At 35.6% G+C, this 19,140-nt stretch overlaps 1 protein-coding gene across 2 annotated transcripts in view; it reads right to left on the reverse strand.

Annotated features, from left to right (window-relative positions):
- Positions 1-15,984: 15,984 nt before the first annotated feature.
- CCDC50 (coiled-coil domain containing 50) overlaps positions 15,985-19,140 on the reverse strand; it is a 68,531-nt gene continuing 65,375 nt past the window's right edge. For both annotated transcript variants that reach the window (XM_049775983.1, XM_049775982.1), the window contains 2 exons: positions 17,198-17,304; positions 15,985-16,400 (listed from right to left, as the gene is read on the reverse strand). In XM_049775983.1, the coding sequence (XP_049631940.1) occupies positions 16,384-16,400; positions 17,198-17,304 (124 nt within the window). In that variant the 3' untranslated portion in view covers positions 15,985-16,383. The remainder of the gene's footprint in view (positions 16,401-17,197; positions 17,305-19,140) is intronic.

Genomic DNA, 19,140 nt, shown 5'->3' on the forward strand with positions numbered 1-19,140 from the left:
CACCCAGCTAGCAAGAGAATCAGAAACACATTTTTAACCTAAATCTGTCTGATGATCTTAAATCTCAAGGCACATGGCCTGAAAAAAGCTCAAGCCTATTATCTTGAAAGTATCCCTATACTGCTCCTGCAGTCTTTGTTTTCATTGTTATGCTCTATACTGGAAAATGACACCACTTCCTGATTACCCAAAGATTAACTTTAAGATGAGTAACATGAAATTGCTACCCTTCCCCATCTGTTTTATCTGTTATTAGTGCAAGACGCCTCCACAGCAAAATATTCATGTTCTGAGAGTCAGTGCTTCTGTAAATTATATTTTAGACAACCTAGAATTTTCATGTCCTTGACCCCTAAGTAACTTTTTCTTTCTTTCACTTCACTTCAATCACCTACTTTTAAAGTTCCTATTCCATATAGAAACTATCCTCTGACTGAAAAAAACAAGCAGTCATCTTTTATATTCTCTCATTTCTCATACTGAGCACTATGACCTCTAGGGAAACTGTTCTCTCTTTCCAAGAATTATAACTCCGACTATTACTTCATGCCAAGATCTCACAAGGCCTCACCTCACCTTTCTATGTTCTATACTTTTCACTCCCTGCTACACATGCTTTTATATATATATATATATACATATCTCAACAATGAATCACTTCCCTTCATATATTTTTCCTGTATCCAAGTGATGCTGATGCAGCTGCTGAGAAACAAGCACCCATGAAGATGGATGTGTACATAAATGTATAGAAGCTAGTCACAGCTGTTGCCTTCATCTACAGCGCTCAGCAATCCTGAGGCAGTATCTTTCATCATTTTCTTCAGTCATATTTCCAGATTGCCACCATTCCCCACAAAGTTCTAAATTCCACTTTACTATGGTAGAATAGAACTTTGATTTGTTTTTTTTTACCACTCTTCCAACTCTCCAATCTTACCCCTCAGCACAGAAAATTACTAAATTACTTCCCATTTTACAAAAAAAAAAAAAACTCTATCTATTTCTTACCACCAAATCTATGTACTCATACACTCTTTCCCCCTAGCATCATATAATGTATGGTCTAAACTGCAGTCCCTAAAGCCAACTATAATTATCTGCACATAGTGTGCTTATGTCTGATTACCTTTTATCATAAATTTTACTCTATTCATGATGACATTTCTTTCCATATTCTTCTATTTTATTTTGTTTTGATTTTTGGGTCACATCCAATGGTGCTTAGTGCTCAGACCTGGCTCTGTGTTAGAGAATCACTACTGGCAGGTGATCATATGGTGTCTCAGGAATCAAACCTAGATTGGCCACATTCAAGACAAGCATCCTATCAACTGTACTATCTCTTCAAATATATATCTTTCCATTCAGTAGTTCAACAACTTTTAAATATATTGAAGTCTCCCGAATCCCACATACTCTAATTGTGATTACAATGTACTGGAAATAAATCCTATTTGCAGCAAAGAGCTTACAAAAGAACATTATAAAAAGTTTGTGATTGTATATTGGAGGGACTATGATACATTAATTTATTTCATTTCTTCTAATCTACATTTTAGTATTTCACATAATCAACAGCTAATACTTTATTCATAATACCTTTATTTAAACACTATGATTACATGTCTGATTGTAATTGGGTTTCAGTCCAGAACAGAACAGAACACTCTTACCAGTGCAACTTTCCCACCACCAATGCCCCCTCCCTCCTTCCCATCCCTTGCCTGTATTTAAGACAGCATTCTACTTTTTTCACACATTAAGATTGTCATGATAGTTGTTAGTGTAGTTATTTCCCTAACTGCACCACTACTCTTTGCGATGAACTAACTTCATATGGTGAGCTGGTGTTTCCGGCCCTCATCTCTATTGTCTGGGGATTATTACAATAATATCCTTAATTTTTCTTAAAACCCATAGATCAGAGAGACTATTCTGTGTCTATTTCTCTTCTTTTAACTTATTTTCTACACTGAGGCAGTGTTTTGTGCCTCTTTTTATCTGGTCAATTTAGTTGGAAAAGTGTCCTAACTACAGGAAGGCTTATGCTGTCATACCAGCTCTGAGTGCCCTCTGCTGGCAAAATTCAAGTATATCAAGCAAAGAAAAAATTCACAGGTGAAGATTAAAAAAAAAATATATATATATATATATATATATATACATATATATAAAGGGTAAATTCATTGTCGAAACTATAATAAATTTAAAATACCACATCATTATAACATTTGTACTTTATTTAAAATTTTAATTATTATACAGAGGGAAGTTAACATATAAAAGTGGGAGTCTCCAAGATAATGCATTAATCTGATATTAAAATAGTCAATAATTCATGTAACCATTGAGCATTTGAAATAGACTTACAGCTGCAGATAGTGCAGAAGTAAAATACTCATTTCAGAAATTATGGCAAAATTATAATGTAAGTATATATAATTCACAGTTATTAAACCGATTACTTAAAAGTAGTGGGAGTGCATTGACTTAAATAAAACATCTTATTAAAACTCCCATAATCTCTATAATTTTAATTTTTATATGTAGTTGCCAGAAAAATTTAAATTACAAATATAGCTTTCATTGTGTTTCCACATTACAATGTGCCAGAAAATTTTACCTTCTAAAATTACAATATTATAAATAAATAGCAAAATAGGTGGCTGAGAATTATTTACATAACTCCTGCAACCCTCATCTCTCATCTGAACTGAATGTTTAAGAAGACTGGAGAATTAAAGATGAGAGAAGTATTTGCAAAATGTCTTTATCTATTTTGGAGAAAATCATTAATGAATTTAATCCAGAAATAATCCGTGAACTTCCATCAAACAGGGATGAAGGTAGGAAACACAACCCATTAGAAGCCTGTTGAGGCATCAAATGTTATCACATAAAAAATTTGCAAGAGACTGACTGATCATAGAATTATAGAAGCTAAATAAGATTATGATTAGAGAAATAACTGAGCTTCTGGGCTTGGTCACTGAAAAAAGATGCCTCTTCCCAGACTGGGTGTGGAGTACATGTGGCACAGAATGTGTGATATATAAACTATGTGCCACTGTGTGTGAAATAGCCAGAATGTGTAAAGGCTTTTGGAAGAGGACCACCTAGAGATGATAGGATGAAAGCAGATGAACATTGGAGATGGCCATTGGATTTAACGGTGTACAAGAGATTCTGGAAACTCAGTCTGAGTATCTACAGAGTCAGAGGTAAAAGAAAAGATCATGTGAGGAGACAGATAGAGGATACTCATTGCCCTATGCTTTGGCTACTCACTTTTATTCTCCACCTAAACGATAAATGCAGAGAAATATGCGACCTCCCTCTCTTCACTTTTTTTAATATAATTTTTATTGAGACCAATGTGAATTACAAGTCTTTCATAGTTGTATTTCAGGTACATTGTGACAGTGAGTTAGGACCATTCCCACCACCAGAGTTGACCTCCCTCTACCATAGTTCCCTGCATGCATCCCATACCTCCACCCTTGGCTCCCTGGTCTACTAGTGTAACAGGTCCATTTTGTGTTTAGCTTGTTAGAGTTTTGGTCTCTTGATTCTATTGTCATTGACTTTGGCTTGGGTTCTTAGTATGACCATTTTTTTTCCCACTCAATGCTCCTGAGTTCGCTTGGCCCCCGGGTCCCATCCACTATTTTTTCTTCTCGGTTTTTAAGACGACATAGGCATATGAGGCAGAACAAGATGATTTATGTTCTATGGTTCTGTAAAACAAAACAAAACAAAACAAAAAAGTGGGCGGGAGCTCCTGTCTAGAAGTTATAACTAGAAATAAAATTTAAAAAAGAAAAAAGAAAAGAAAATAAATAAATAAGGGGATAGATATGGCGAGTATTTTTTTTTTTTTAGCTTGAAACATGTTCATTTCTGCAAACATTATCAACTTCCAAGCCACTCAATGTATTTTAGATCTAGAAATCCTGGACTTTTTGGGACCAATGACACCTTGGTATTCTGCAGTGTAAGCTTAGTAGTATCATAGAAAATATGTGGAAATTATAATCTACACACCTCAATGAGCCTATTCAGTAGACAGAAAGCTCAATTAGCATCTTCACCAGTGCACATTTCCCACCACCAATGCCCACATTTTTTCTTTTAACTTCTCTGATGCCCTTGTCCCTCCCACTCACCCTCTCCTGCCTGCTTCATGGCAGGCATTCTACTTTACTCTCCCTTTCTTTTTTCTCAATATCTCCTCTTCTTTGACACTGGTTTGCACTACTGTCAATGAAGGGGTGTCATCCATCTCACTCCATTCCCTTTCAGCAACTAGTTCTTGTCCAAAGTGATCAAGTCCAACTATCACAGTACATCCTTCTCTATTCCAATTGCATTTTTTACTCATTGTGACAAGGTTTGTATCATGGACTGGTCCTCCTAATCTTTGTTTCTATTATCTCTGAATATCCTCACCACAGTGCCTTTCATTTTCCTTATACCCCATATATTACTGAGATTTTCAATATTCCCTCTTTCTCTGACTCATTTTATTCATCATAATGATTTCTGGACTATCCATGTATAAGCAAATTTTATGACTTTATTTTTTCCTAATGTCTGCAAGGTATCCCATTGTGTAGATGTACCACAGTTTATTTAGCCATTCATCTGTTGTCAGGCACTGGGTTGCTTCCAAATTCTATGTATTGTAAATAGTGCTGTGATGAATATAGAAGTACAGAGGGAATTTTTGTATTGAGTTTTGGTGTTCCTAGGGTATATCCCTAGGAGTGATATTGTTGGATCATAAGGAAGCTCAATTTTCAGTTTTGTTTTGTTTTTGAGGAATGGCCATATTGTTTGCCAGAAAAGTTGGACTAGACAAAATTCTCACCAGCATGATTACCTTTCCCCCATGTCCACACCAGCAGTGGTTGTTCTTGTTCTTTGTGATGTGTGCCAGTCTCTGCAGTGTGAGATACCTTATATTGTTTTGCAACTCCCTGATGATTAATGATGTGGAAAATTTTTCTTATTTCCTTTTGGCCACCTGTATTTCTTCTTTGAGAATAAATGAAATCTGCTCATTTCTTTTCATTTTCTTTTTGACTGGGTTAGGTGTTTTTCTTTCTAAGTTCTGCCAGTACCTTATATATCTTTGATAGTGACCCTTTTTTAGATGGGTATTGGGGAATAGTTTCTTTCATTCCGTGCCTAGCCTTTGTATCCTAATCACTGTTTCCCTTTTTTCTTTTTGGTTTTTGGGCCACACCTGGTGACACTCAGGGGTTACTCGTGGCTATGCGTTCAGAAATTGCTGCTGGCTTGGGGGACCATATGGGACATCAGAGAATCGAACTGAGGTCCATCCTAGCTTAGCCACATGCAAGGCAAATGCCCAACGGCTTATGCCACAGCCCAGCCCCTAATCTCTGTTTCCTTTGAAGTGTAAGAAGCTTCTCAATTTAAATAGTCCCATTTGTTTATATTTGGTTCCACTTCCTTGTAGTGTTTCCTCCTTGAAGATGACTTTTTAGTCTCGATGTCATTTGTTTTGTCTGTTTCCCTTTATGTACTTTATGGTTTCAGACCTGATATCAAAATCTTTATTCTACTTTGACCTTTGTGCAGGGTCTTAAAAAAAGGTCTGAATTCATGTTTTGCATGTAGTTGATCAGTTTTCCCAACACCATGTGTTGATGAGGCTTTCCCTGCTCCATTTTGTATTTATTGTCCCTTTATCAAAGATTAATCAGTTGTATATCTGGGAATCAGTCTCAGAATACTCAAATCTATTTCACTGATCTAAAGGTCTTTGTTCCAATACCATGCTGTTTTAATGACTATCATTTTTTTTTTTTTTTTTTTTGGTTTTTGGGCCACACCCGGTAACGCTCAGGGGTTACTCCTGGCTATGCGCTCAGAAGTCGCTCCTGGCTTGGGGGACCATATGGGACGCCGGGGGATCGAACCGCGGTCCGTCTCCTAGGCTAGCGCAGGTAAGGCAGGCACCTTACCTCCAGCGCCACCGCCCGGCCCCTTAATGACTATCATTTATAGTACAATTTAAATTTGGGGAACTTGATGCCTCCCATCTTCTTTTCCCCAAGCATTGCTTTAGCTGCATGGATATTTATTGTTCTAAATGAATTTCACTTCTTTGAAATTGTCATGGGTACCCTTAGAGGGATTGCATTAAATATGTATACTTTGGGGGTATTGCCATTTTAATATTAAATCTATAAACAGGATATATGTATCCATTTTTTTATGTCTTCTTATTTCCTAAAGCATTGTTTGGTATTTCTTTGTATAGGTCTTGCACCTCTTAAGTTGACTCCAAGGTACTTGATTTTCTGAGGCACAACTGTGAATGGGATTTGTTTTCTTTTTGAATGTCTCTTCTCTTTCATTATTATATATCAAAATGCCAGGGATTTTTGTGTTAATTTTGTAGCCGACCACTTTACTATACAAATGTTTTTAGAAGCTTTTTAGTAGAGTCTTTATGTATTGCCTTAAAATTATCAACATTTCTTAGCAATGAAGATGAAAACCAAAGCTGACTTATTAGGGCTAAGGCCTGCATGGCAGAGAGGCAAAGGGCCAGGTGTCACTGAATCCTTCAAAATTTTTCTTCTCATGATTACCAAGTCCTAGTCATAACTAAGTTACATTTAGTTATGGTCTTCACTTCCTTACTGCAAGTCCCCCAAACAAGCATTTTGTTTCTAGGAAACAAAAACAATGTGTAAACCAGGATAACAGAAAGAAAAATCGACCAATATTTCTCAGTAAGGTTCTATGAACTTGGGAGTATCCCTGGGTAATTTATTTTATGTACACAAAACAATTCCAAAAGACCAAATGTACAAAGCATTTCCTATGAGTTGGAGTGCTATCATGGTAACTCCCTGCAACCTCATATGTAACAATAAACATTGGATCTCACATCCAAAGTAAATGACCCTGGTGGAAATTCCTGTGGGCAGTGTCGCCCATCTCTAGCAAGTAGCTGACTTTACTCAGGACTGAGACACAAAATTAGCAATTAGCAAAATTGCTAATGGTCAGCAGATAAATATAATGCAGCTTGTCCCAGTCCACATCTGCAAGCTACATCCTTATAGACAGCAAATGAACATTAGATCTCTAGTTAACAATGGAACCTTACTCACAGCTGTACTTCACTGATCCCCGAGGCATAAATTATGACTAAAGATTCTTGCCTGTGCAAGTCTAAAACCATTCAGGTCATACACTGTGGCAAAGAATATAAAGGGCATGGATTAGAAAGACAGTACAGGCTAGTCTCCTGCATTTAATTCCAGGCATCACATGCCAGTGATCATGGTCTCCAGGTCACTGCCAGAAGTGATCCAGGAGCACAGTACCAGGAGTAAGCATGGCTTACCCTGAACACCATGCATGTGGTCCAAAAAGGAACCGCCAGCGTAGAGAAAAACAGAATATGAAGAACTCAATTTAAAAAATATTTAAAATATGAAATGGCCCCTAATTTGACTCCTAGGCATTTACCCAAAGGAAAAGAAATAGATCCAAATAGATTTGCACTGATTTGTTGCATGGTGTGTTGTTTTGCTTACTTTCGTGTTATGAATATTGAGGTGTCAGGTGTTTGAAAGGCAACCCGTCAAACTAAGTTTCAGTAAGGATGTATATTTATAATTCACAAACTATACACTGAAAGGTTTATAAGCAACATCAATTTGTTGCAAATGTAGACAGTCCAAGTTACACAATAGTACATTGTATGGCAAGGGCAAAGATGCCTATCCTCTTTATACTCGAGTGGAGGCAATTTGATAGTTACATATACTGTGGTGATCACTAGCATACATTTAATTAACATGCTTACTGAAGACTAGAGAAAAAAATGAGGGTTTATGCCTCCAGCACCGCACAGCTCCTCAAACATGCCAGGGGGAGGGGGGCACGTTATCGTTAGCATTACAAGACTTAAGCAGCAACACAACCTACATTGACCCACAGGCCTGGTTCAAGGAGCAATGCCAAATGTGCCTGGGCTTCTGGATACCACCACAAACCTCTCATTCCCCAGTAATACCATGATATCACCAGTAATAGTGAAGCTGAAATGTTCTGTTGGCGTTAATTTTAAAATTTGCTCAATATTTTCTAATACATAGTCTATTAAAAAAAAAAGTGCTAACTTGCTTCAGTTGCCCAGACCGAAAATGAGGCTTTATTCGTTCACATTGGTGCCTCATTATAACCATGCTCAGGTAAATAGGGAAATAAAGTTAAGTGCCTGGTTCCTCATATGATCTGCAGACCTAATGGTGCACTTAAAAATGGGATGTCTAGGTTACTCTCATTCTCTTCCTCTTCCCTTCCTCAGAATTTCCAAAAACCTGTTTTTACTTAAATAAATAAATAAATAAATAAAAGTATTAAATAGCTCAAACAGGCAGATGTTTTGTGTACATGATGGGTCAAGAAAAATACTGGCAACATGGGGATTCACTTCTTTACCAAACCATCATAGGAGTACAGCTAACTGGGAATGAAGCTCTCTACATAAATTATGAGAATCACAAGAGCAGCCTACTTAAAAATAAAATTAAAAGTACGTTTCTATTAAATATGTATTAGACTGGTTTGTACTATCAGATAGCTGAAAACTCCTAAGATCACATTATAGGAGCTGGGAGATGTTATACGTGTTATTGCACATGCCCTCATGTCTGAGTGCCCAAACTGTTCAGTCAACACCACATGGCCCCTCAAGCACCAGGATATATGGTCCTGAACAACCTGACACCACCTGGAAATCCTTAGTGCCTCCAACATAACATCTTGGAACATCAGAACTAAACTATCAATCCTACTGGCCAAGAGTTGGTGCCCAGATTCCCTGAGCATTAAGGAGCACCCCCACAAAAACACCAAATTGTGCACTTAAAACATAATTTTTAATTGACATAAAACGAAACAGGAATACAGGGTTATGGAAAGGCCTTTCAGAATGCCCAGGAAGTGTGATTTTCCAGGTGTCAAATATTGCAAGATAAAGCCTCATCAGTAATCAATCCAAAGAAACCCAGCAGTCTTTGACAGTATGAATTCTAGATGGTAGACCTGAAGGAATGAGACCCTTGCAGCACTATACTTACTGTACAATAAAACAGGTGGGAATAGTGCTCCAAGATTCTGAAGCAATTTCAGCAAAGCAGGTACAAAGGTCCAAATGCTCTTCTCCCTGCCAATTTCCTTCTTATATTTAGTTGCACTTTAATTTTTAAGTTTAAGGATTTCATAGATATACTGGAAGATGAAGAAACAAGTGATTCTTTTTGTTGTTGTTTTCTTTGGGCCACACCTGGCGACGCTCAGAGTTACTCCTGGCTATGAGCTCAGAAATCATTCTTGGCTTGGTGGATCATATGGGATGCCGGGAATCAAACTGCGGTTCGTCCTAGGCTAGCACGGGCAAGGCAGATGCCTTACCGCTTGTGCCACCGCTCGGTCCCTACAAGTGACAATCTTAAATATGGGTATACTATTTTATAGTGGATTGTGTAATTAAAAGTGCTTCTCTTTTAAAACTGAATGCTAGAATCAACTTCAACTAAGTGATTCATATACACCATTTGTATTTCTGTGGCATGTGTTCTAGTACTACAGTCAAGCAATAAAAAATTGTTGAAATTCTCCATATTTCCCAGACACGAAAATGAAGTCTAAAGAATCTGCCGTGAAAAATTAAATAGTAACCTCTTTAAAAGTCAGTTTAAGGATAGTATGATGGTTCTGGGGGGTGGGGAGAATACAGGTCTGAGTTTTCTGTTTTGTTTTGGGGTTACACTCAGTGTTGATTAGGGCCCTAGACTATATTCAGTGATAGAACTTGGTTTGGCTACATATGAGACAAGCACCTTACCTACCAAATTATTTCTCCAGCCCTCGTGGTATTCTAATTATTTTGAATATTATGTGAATATTGTTTTTATCTCCAATTCATCAATCTACCAACCACCACAAACAAAACCAAGTCACAGCTCTTAACCCATTTTAGGACTGGAAACATTTACTGAGCACTTAAAAATGCCCAAGGCATCAATATTGTATATCATAATCAGAATTTGAAGAACCTAGAAGAAAATTTTACTGTTACTATACAAAGATCTGTTAAGGTTACTTTATAAAGAAAAAAGTACAGCATGGTACCCCAAGTCCTGGATGATAGTGACAAGAGAAAAAGAGACACCACTAACAAACTGATAACTTTATTAGGAAGGACAGGATTGTTGTTTGCCTCAACCATCCAGGAAAAACAAGCACACAGACTTAATACATACTTTGGTTTAAAAATTATTCATAATATCAGTGTTAAATCTATGCTTAAAGAAGCAAATGGAACATACGGTGTATAAAAACAACAGAAACATAAGCTTGCATAGATGAATTAATGTCAGTGTATAATTGGCATTTAAAGGATGGGTGGCTTCAGCACTTCAGAGTGCCAAATGGCATTACCACCTCAACTTCCCAAGATAAAACAGCACCATGTTTTTAATTTTCCTTAATTAGGTTATAAACAAGAACAATTTGTGCTGTGTGAAGGATGAAATGAAATACTGTTTCCGCCAGCCTAGTTCAGGTGGGTATACACATACCCACCATCACTCAACACCAATCCCTTTAAGGCAATCATGGAGTATCCCTCACAGTTTCACTGAATTCCTGGACAGGCACATGGTTTAAGATGGTGCTGGTTTTGTCCTTAGACAGGTAATCATGTTATCATCCTGTTAAGGCTCTAGCTAATTACTTGAAGTTACTACTCCTAGCTTCCTTTCTTTCTGGGTCCTAGCTATTTCCTGATGAGCATCTGGAATGACATCTCACTTGTCTTAAACACACACACATTCCAAATGTCCCAGGGCTCTTACCAAAGAATGTGAAACTGCCAGGGCACTGTGTAGAATTCCTCTTGAAAGAGCAACTTTCTAAATTGTAAGACAAGTGACAGCACCACCTTGAATTTCCTGAGCAACTTGATAAGCAAACTCTTGTACTTTAAAACTCAGCACCATTTTCAAAATATATTACTTTGCAGGGATGTTTTCTTCTTCAGGGAAAACTCCAATAGATAACATTTTCAAGGCAAAGTATCATTTTCAGATGCTATCGCTCCACCATTCATCTTGATTATTTACAGTACTTCATGAAATACTGAGTTGCCATTAGAGGCATATGAAAAGTAGAGCTAGTTTCTGAGAAAGGGCATTTCGTTTTCAATTTATACAAGAGCTGATTTTAGCTCATGGGAATTTCAGAAGTTCAATTTAAAAAAATCAGATATCAAAAAAATTCTAAATTTAACAGTTAAAAATTATTTGAGGAATTACGGTCTCAAGGTTAGTGCTACTAAGATACAGTCTTAGTATATATATTCTTAGTAGCACTAAAGTAGATGATCCGTAATTGGATATTTTCTCAACTATCTTCTCTCTGCTCTTTTCTAAAGGTAATCTCACTAGAACCCTATCTTTCCACATCATTAGGAACCTCACCAATGAATAATGGAACACTAAGTTATTTAATTCTCTCTATCTGAAATGTTGAAATAAGCACACAGCTGACGTCCTAATGTTAGGAGCTACTTCCAAAAAGTATTTTCTAGCTTACTAAGAACATACAAATACATATTAAATTCACTAGCAACTTGTGTGTAGGCAGTATACACAAATATATAAGGGAAAGATAAAGGTTTCTGAAGACCAGATATTTCCACAAGTCAAAATGATTGAATTAAGTTTGTGGCATCCAATACAGCCTCTAGAAGTGAAGTCTTCTTTCGACAGCAAAAGTTTCCTGGTTAATTTTCCTCTTAAAGTAATAAAACTGTAACACTTTGTATTTATAACTCATTTCAAGTAAATGTCTCCATTCTATTGCAAATTGTTTTTGTTCCTTTTCTTGTTAATACTATACATTTTAATATTCAAGATAAAATTTTTACAGAACAAATATTTTACCAAACAGAACCTTTGGAAATGTCTTCTATATTGTCACTACCAAAAAAAAAAAAAAAAAAAAAAGATGACAGTCAACTCACAAAGTTAACAAGATGAAACATTTAAATAATTATTTGGGAGTCATCATCTGATGAATCAGGCCAGGAAACTCTTATTCTACAAGAGCATTTACAGTTTTGTCACTTCTTACACACTGAGGCAACTTGAAACAATTAACAAAGACGTTGGTGATCACCAGTGAATGTTCAATCCCAATGAAGAACTGTCATTTGCATAATAGAATGCATGGTAGACTGATCTTGGTCAACATTGATCTGCTATAAGGCAATACAGTTCTTAATATTCACAGCTGACATAAAGGGCAGTTCTCATCAGAAAATATGTAGAAATGAGACTTTTCAAATTGATCCCCTCCTGTTTTCTTTAGAATTAAATTTCAGCACTTCTTAAAATAACAGGATATCACAAAAGCTGGACTCTTCCTTTTATACATCAGACAGAATAAAAAAAAAAACTTTCCAGGAATTTTGATGACACTGTGGTTCATATGGTATTATTAGTACAATCTCAAATTTGTTTTTTTTCTGACTATATAATCATTTGTCAATTAAGGAGGGGGAAAAAAAGATTCTGACAATAGTAAAATATGCAGTTATAACTTTAAAACTAAAGGAACTACCAGAGATGAGAGGAAGAAAGTAAAAGTATATTTAACACAGCTACTTCTCTGTTATGAACAGGAATCAATGAGAAAATAAAATCCTTCAAAAATGCTTGAGTTTTAAAATCAGAATATAGCACTTACTGTAGAGTAAAATTACCTGAATAGCACTCCTTTTCAGCATTAACATTCCACATACAAATATTGTTTTCTTAAAGAGGACAAAAAATAGTTCTGAGTCCAAGATCTTTTCCTTTTTTAATTTTCTGTAAGTCAGATAGAGGGGTTTTACTCTTTCATTAAACTGAAGATTTAGAGCTAATCAGCACAAATATCTTAAAAGAAAATGATTGAATAAAAAATCTTGGCAATCTTCAAAATTATTTTTAAACATAATGTCCCTTAAAAACATTATGGCCCGGGGCCGGAGAGATAGCATGGAGGTAAGGCATTTGCCTTGCATGCAGAAGGACGTGGTTCGAATCCCGGCATCCCATATGGTTCCTTATGCCTGCCAGGAGCGATTTCTGAGCAGAGAGCCAGGAGTAACCCCTGAGCACTGCCGAGTGTGACCCAAAAACGAAAAAAAAAAAAATTATGGCCCAAAATATTCATCTCTCTTGTGTTAAGCTGTATGTACCACATTATAGCACGTATTTCCAAATAGCAATGGGGCACAAATCATTTTGGATGATTTTTAATAAAGAAATTAGTAGAAAGTTCAGCCACTGAAGGAAAGGCATGGACAATATCAGGAATGAATGTATTCATCATGTAGTTTGTCTGCATGACACAGTAAAGAAAAGGAAAAGCAATCTTATAAGTATAATTGAACACAGGCTCAAGGCCAAATACTTTGAAGTATGAGAGCCAGTTCTAAGAGGCCAGGGCATTCTCAAAAGGTTTTCCTCCTGGGAGCATCTTTCCATTTATTTCTTTTCTATCTTAAGCTCTATGATCTAAAACACAGTCTCTTTTGCAGTTCATTAGTCTGTCTGCTGATGCTTACAAACAACTTTCTAAAATCCTCAGGTAGTTTTTTTTCTTTTAAAGAATGTGGAGGAAATGTCCAGTCTCTCAATAAAATAATTAATGTGTAACAATAGCTGAACAATAGAACCAACCTTTTTCCCATTACAAACGTTTAATTTGACATCTAACTTTATTTCCAGGCCTGGACCTCTAGGAGGCTTACATATCCACTAACATGATACAATGTTTCCATAATACATTGTGCTCATTTAGCAATACTGCAGAAATTATATCTGGCCTTCAGAAAATAGTGATAAAGAAACAAAGATTTTCCAAGGCCAGAGTGTTAGTTTATATTACAACAATCTAGACAGAATATAGTCTAAAAATTAAATGAAGCACTCTACCAGTAGAAACAAGAATAAAGAACCTCCACTTTTATAAATAAAAATGAGAAATTGGTGGAGAACACTGTGGAAAATGTTTAGCAGTTCCTAAAATATATAGTTACTAGTTGTTTCTATAATCTTTAAGATAATTATTTCCATTATTTGAATATGACTAAGAAGAGTTAACTGAATTTAAGTTTTGTTTCAAATCTGAGTTTTGATATGGAAGTATGCTAATAACCTTTCTAAAAGTGTTTGTCTTAAAAAATTAAATTAAATTAAGACACATTTTAAAATTTTCATCATCTACCAAAACACACATTTTTAAAAGAGATGCAGAACTGGGTGCCACAAGGGAAATATCACCTTTGGTCACTCACAAAGATGACCGAAACACTAACTTCCTGATTAATTATAGAGTATGGTAGCCTGATGTTTTTTGATTGAAGTATCTCTAATAAGTGCACATAATAATAAATATGATTAAACAAATTGCATGAGAGCCCAAGATAATACAGAACTGTTCAAGTAAAAATAACATTGTACGAAATAGAAAAATAAATATTTATAAAATAAAAATAAGGCAAATGATGTTGACCATTTGCCCAATTATCAAATAAAAATACTTTTTTCCCCTTAAAGCTACCATAAAAACTTTTAAAATCATTAAGGAAAATCACAGGGCAGACAAAGAAAAATAGGGCATTTGTACAAGGCCTAACCTCTGGATATTGAAGCCATCCTCTGGGATTTATTTTAAGGCCAAGGTCTCCACTTCATCCGAGCCTATTTAGATGAAGTTTTCACTTTATTCATTTTTTAACAGTCACTCAGAAGTACTAGTATTTTCCCTTTCTTCTATTTTTCTGAAATGATTCTATCCTTAAGGTTTGTTTCTTTCCAGATCACCATCTTTTCAAAACTTAAGTTTTACAGTTCCTTCACCCGACTTTCTAACACAGATATATTAGAAAACTATTTAGAATAGTTTCTGAGTAGATTTAGGTCTTTCATTTTGAGAAAAATCATTAGCCTGTTCGGCGAGAAACTATTCTAAATAGTTTTATGCCAAATTTAGAGACTATTTGGAAAGATAAGGCAAATAGAAGGTAGTCCTCAAAATGAAAAAAAATCAATTGAAACCTTCTCTTTAATCATATATATATTAAAGAAATATCATACTAAATAATGTTAAAACCTCAGACTTATGATAAAACACAATAGTAAGTCAAGCTGAAAGAATAGTTTTTCATTTGCATTTAATAATTAAAAGAGATATGAGGAAATATGCATTTGCTTGAGTGTAGAAACTAAATTTTATAGAAAGACAAAGAAGGTCTGCAGGTCTTGTACAAAGGAATCAATAGCTATGCATTATTAGCAAATGCATAAAACCAAATACTTGAATAAAGAGCCACTTAACTAATCTGAACTTTAGGCTGACATCGGCTAAGACTATCAGATGCACTAAATATTTTTAAAAGCTTGTCAAATACTTTCTAAGTAAGAGGGAAACTTATTTTACAAAAACTTTATGCTTGTTAAAGAATGACAATATTATGTGGAAGAAATCTCTTCATTTTCCTGTTTTATAGAGTTCTCTTGTAAGATCAAAGGAGAGATATAAAGTTTTCATTTTCAAATTTGACTTTGGCAGACCTGAGTTAAAGTCACAGAAATAAATTCTGTCAATAAATAATAATAAAGATAATGAGCAGAGGCTTAAGAAAAACAATAGCAAAAAAATGAGGATAGCTTCTAGGCCAGTTCTTTGAGAAGGGCAATATTATATGAAACTCTTACACATCTTCCCCACCTCCCTGGTATTCAAAATCAAAATCTTTTTTACAACTGTTCCATATGTGCTGTTTAACAGTTTATGGTTGCTTTCTTTTTCAGAATAAAAAAAAGTAAAAGGCCTTTCGATACATCATACACTAATGCACCACAGAAGCTATTTCTTATATATCCTTTTATTCTTATTACATCCAATAATGTTCTACTTTAATCATTGTCTCCAAAAATTTTAATAGCTAATTAAAACCTAGGCCCTAGCTACTAATACTTCACAGCTACTGCATATGATATTTTACAAAATTCTTAGGTACTGTATCCCAGGAAGCATACACTGTGGAGAGTTGGCCAATATTCAGAAACTAGATTTTCTTAGACTGCCCAAGTGATTGTGAATAACCAAAACATCTTAAATAAGCTAAAACTGTTTATGGTCAGAGAAACACTTGAGGATAAATCTCAGGAATACAAACATAGGAGAAAAATTAGGCATGAAATGCATTCTGTATCCTCCATTAATATTGGCTACAGTGAGTCCGTTTTCAAGGCAGATTCCTGGTTCTTATTTATAATGGAAACCTGAACAAGGGAGGAAGAAAGAACATCATTAAAAAAAGTACATACGCGTATTCTTTTCATGACTTAAAACCAACAACAAACATGTTTGTAATCATGGTGCTTAAATATATTATTTTAAAATTAAAAGTACATATGTAGAAGCAAGTACTTGCCTTGCAGATGACTCAGGCTTGATCCCTGATATCCCAAACCTTTCTATTAGTGACCCCTAAGCACAGAGTCAGGAGAAAGCCCCGACTACCCTAAGTTTTCTAATGTGATCCCTAAGCCCTCAGAATAAGTAATTAAGTAAAAAGTTAAGGGGGAAAAATAAGAGGAAGAGTTAGATGTTGCCAAAGCACATACAAGGCAAGCACTTACAATCTCTCTGGCCCCTCTTCCTTTTAAAGATTTAGTTCAACTTACTTATATTCTTTCCACATTTCCTCTGCCCTAGTTTTCTTTTGCATAATTATTTTATAGCTGTGTTACTTCAAATCAAACTAATAACCCTGTAGTCATAAAGGGAGGCAGAATCCATTCTGAATTCTAAAAATCTGCCCTTTAGGAAATTGATGGGAGCCATGGACTACCACTGCAAGAAATGCAAATAAACATCTCACCTGGACTTTAGTAATTTTAAGTTTGAAACATTTTTAACAAATGAAGACTATTATGACTACTTTCACAAATGAAGACTCGTTAAAATGTAACTTGTCTTTTCCTCAGTGATGTATAAGATAGCATTGGACTTTTCAATCATAGAGTAAGGGTTATTTGAAACAATCCTAAACTTGACCATATATATTTCTCCTTACCTTTATGAGAGGACTCTGACTTTGAGAAATGACGGGAAGAACTATGCTGGTTTGCAAAATGGGTGCAATCCAAATCCTCAGCATCTGTCACAGTAGGTGGTGGTGGCCTGAAGGAAAATCAGAGTTAAGGTAAATTCTTGTTAGTGGTGACTCAATTCCTTTTCTCCATGGAAAATGTGATAAAACTATTTTGGGCAAAAAGGCAAAGCCAGTGTATTTTAAAAGTCTTATTTTAGTTCCTGATCATTTAAACTGAATATCACACTAGAAAAATAAATTAGGGTTAATTTATAAATAAAACAGTAGTAAGAGAATGAAACAACTGAGGGAGGAAGGGTCCAAGGGAACTTTTGTCAGTGTATACAAAATTAATCAATATTCCTTTATCCACTAGGTGGCAGAGCAGAGCTAAGGAAAAGACAAGCATTTAGATGTATGCAACTTTTCATACCAAGAGATTGAAAAGTTTTAACAACGGGGAATTTTGACTACTCTAAAATTATAAAATTAATTAAAATGACTTTCAAAAACATTTGACAATTATAAAAATCAAAATATTTGTTATTTTTTCTAAAACATGAACTCAAGTTGTTCAATAAAGCACTGAATAAAGTTAAGAGCTGTCAGATATATAAACATTCAAAACTGTTATATGATTATAAATACAAAAGTCATATATATTTTAAAGTTTAAAAATATATGGCAAATTTAGTACTCTGGGCACTATTTCTTTTAATTTTTATTGTGGTCAAAGTGGATTACAATTGTTTCACAGAAATAATTAAGGCACATAGTGACAATGAGGGGCATTCCCACTATCCCTAGTGTTGTCCTCTCTCCACCCTGATCCCAGCATGCATCCCATATCTTGCTCCTTACCCCCATAGTGCTACTATAACTGTTCCCCACTTGTACACCTTGTTGTAAATTGGGTATCGATTCTGTTGTCATTGACTATGGGTTTGGTGTTCAAGTCTGATCATTTTTTATTTCCACTAAATATTTTTTATTTCCACTAAGTTTTTTCCTCCTCCTCCTCATCTCCCTCCTCCTCCTCCTTTATTAATTCATTTTTTTGCATAGGCACAGTAAATATTGGGGAAATTAGAACTGGAATTCCTTTGGCCTAAGAGATACAGGGTTTCTTCATACACGCTCATTTTCACATTGGGAGTTCTTTTTATGATACCATAGAACTTTCCACTCAGTTGTGGATGATGCTATCACATCTCTGTAGCTAGAGATATTATTTGCGTAAATCATAGGATGAAGGCTAGGAGAGAGGTTTTTATTTATTTTATTTTTTTTAAGGTTCTAGAAGTTCTGTTCCATCCCTGTTGCTGTAATCAGTCTTCTAACATTAGTGATCTTGGTTTTTGCTCAGATCCTATAACAGAGCCTAGGATAGTCTTTCAGTATAGTTCCAGAAATTCTGCTCAGTTGCAATTGTTGAAGTCAAACCTCTGGAACTAGAGATCTTGTTTTTTTGTACAAATTGTAGGCCAAAACCTCATCTAGGATCTTTCTAATTGGACCCTCAATAGGTTCTACCCAGTCAATGTTTGTCAAGGTCAGTCTTCTGTAGATAGCGATTTTGGTTTTTGCATAGACCAAAGTATGTCATGTCTCCTGCTTACATCAGACTTGTTGGTGATGAGATAGGGCAACCCTCTCTTAGATCAAGTTGTTGCCAATTCCTCGTGTCAGGGTGTCTTATCCAAACGTTGTGAGTTGGTGCCAGAGCGGTATTAGGAATTTCCCAGAGAGGAATTTGGTTCCTGGTGCAGGTGCTGGAACCTGTGTTAGTTCCACATCTGGGGTCTGGGGTTCTGGGTTGGATGGTCTCTGTCCAACCACATGGAGAGTAAGTTGGGTCCACATGACACATGCTCAGGGTGGGAGGTTTCCCTGAATTATGGAATGTATGGGTCCTTATCCCTAGT

Source organism: Suncus etruscus, chromosome 6 (genome assembly GCF_024139225.1).
Source record: "Suncus etruscus isolate mSunEtr1 chromosome 6, mSunEtr1.pri.cur, whole genome shotgun sequence".
NCBI classification, from domain to species: Eukaryota; Metazoa; Chordata; class Mammalia; order Eulipotyphla; family Soricidae; genus Suncus; species Suncus etruscus.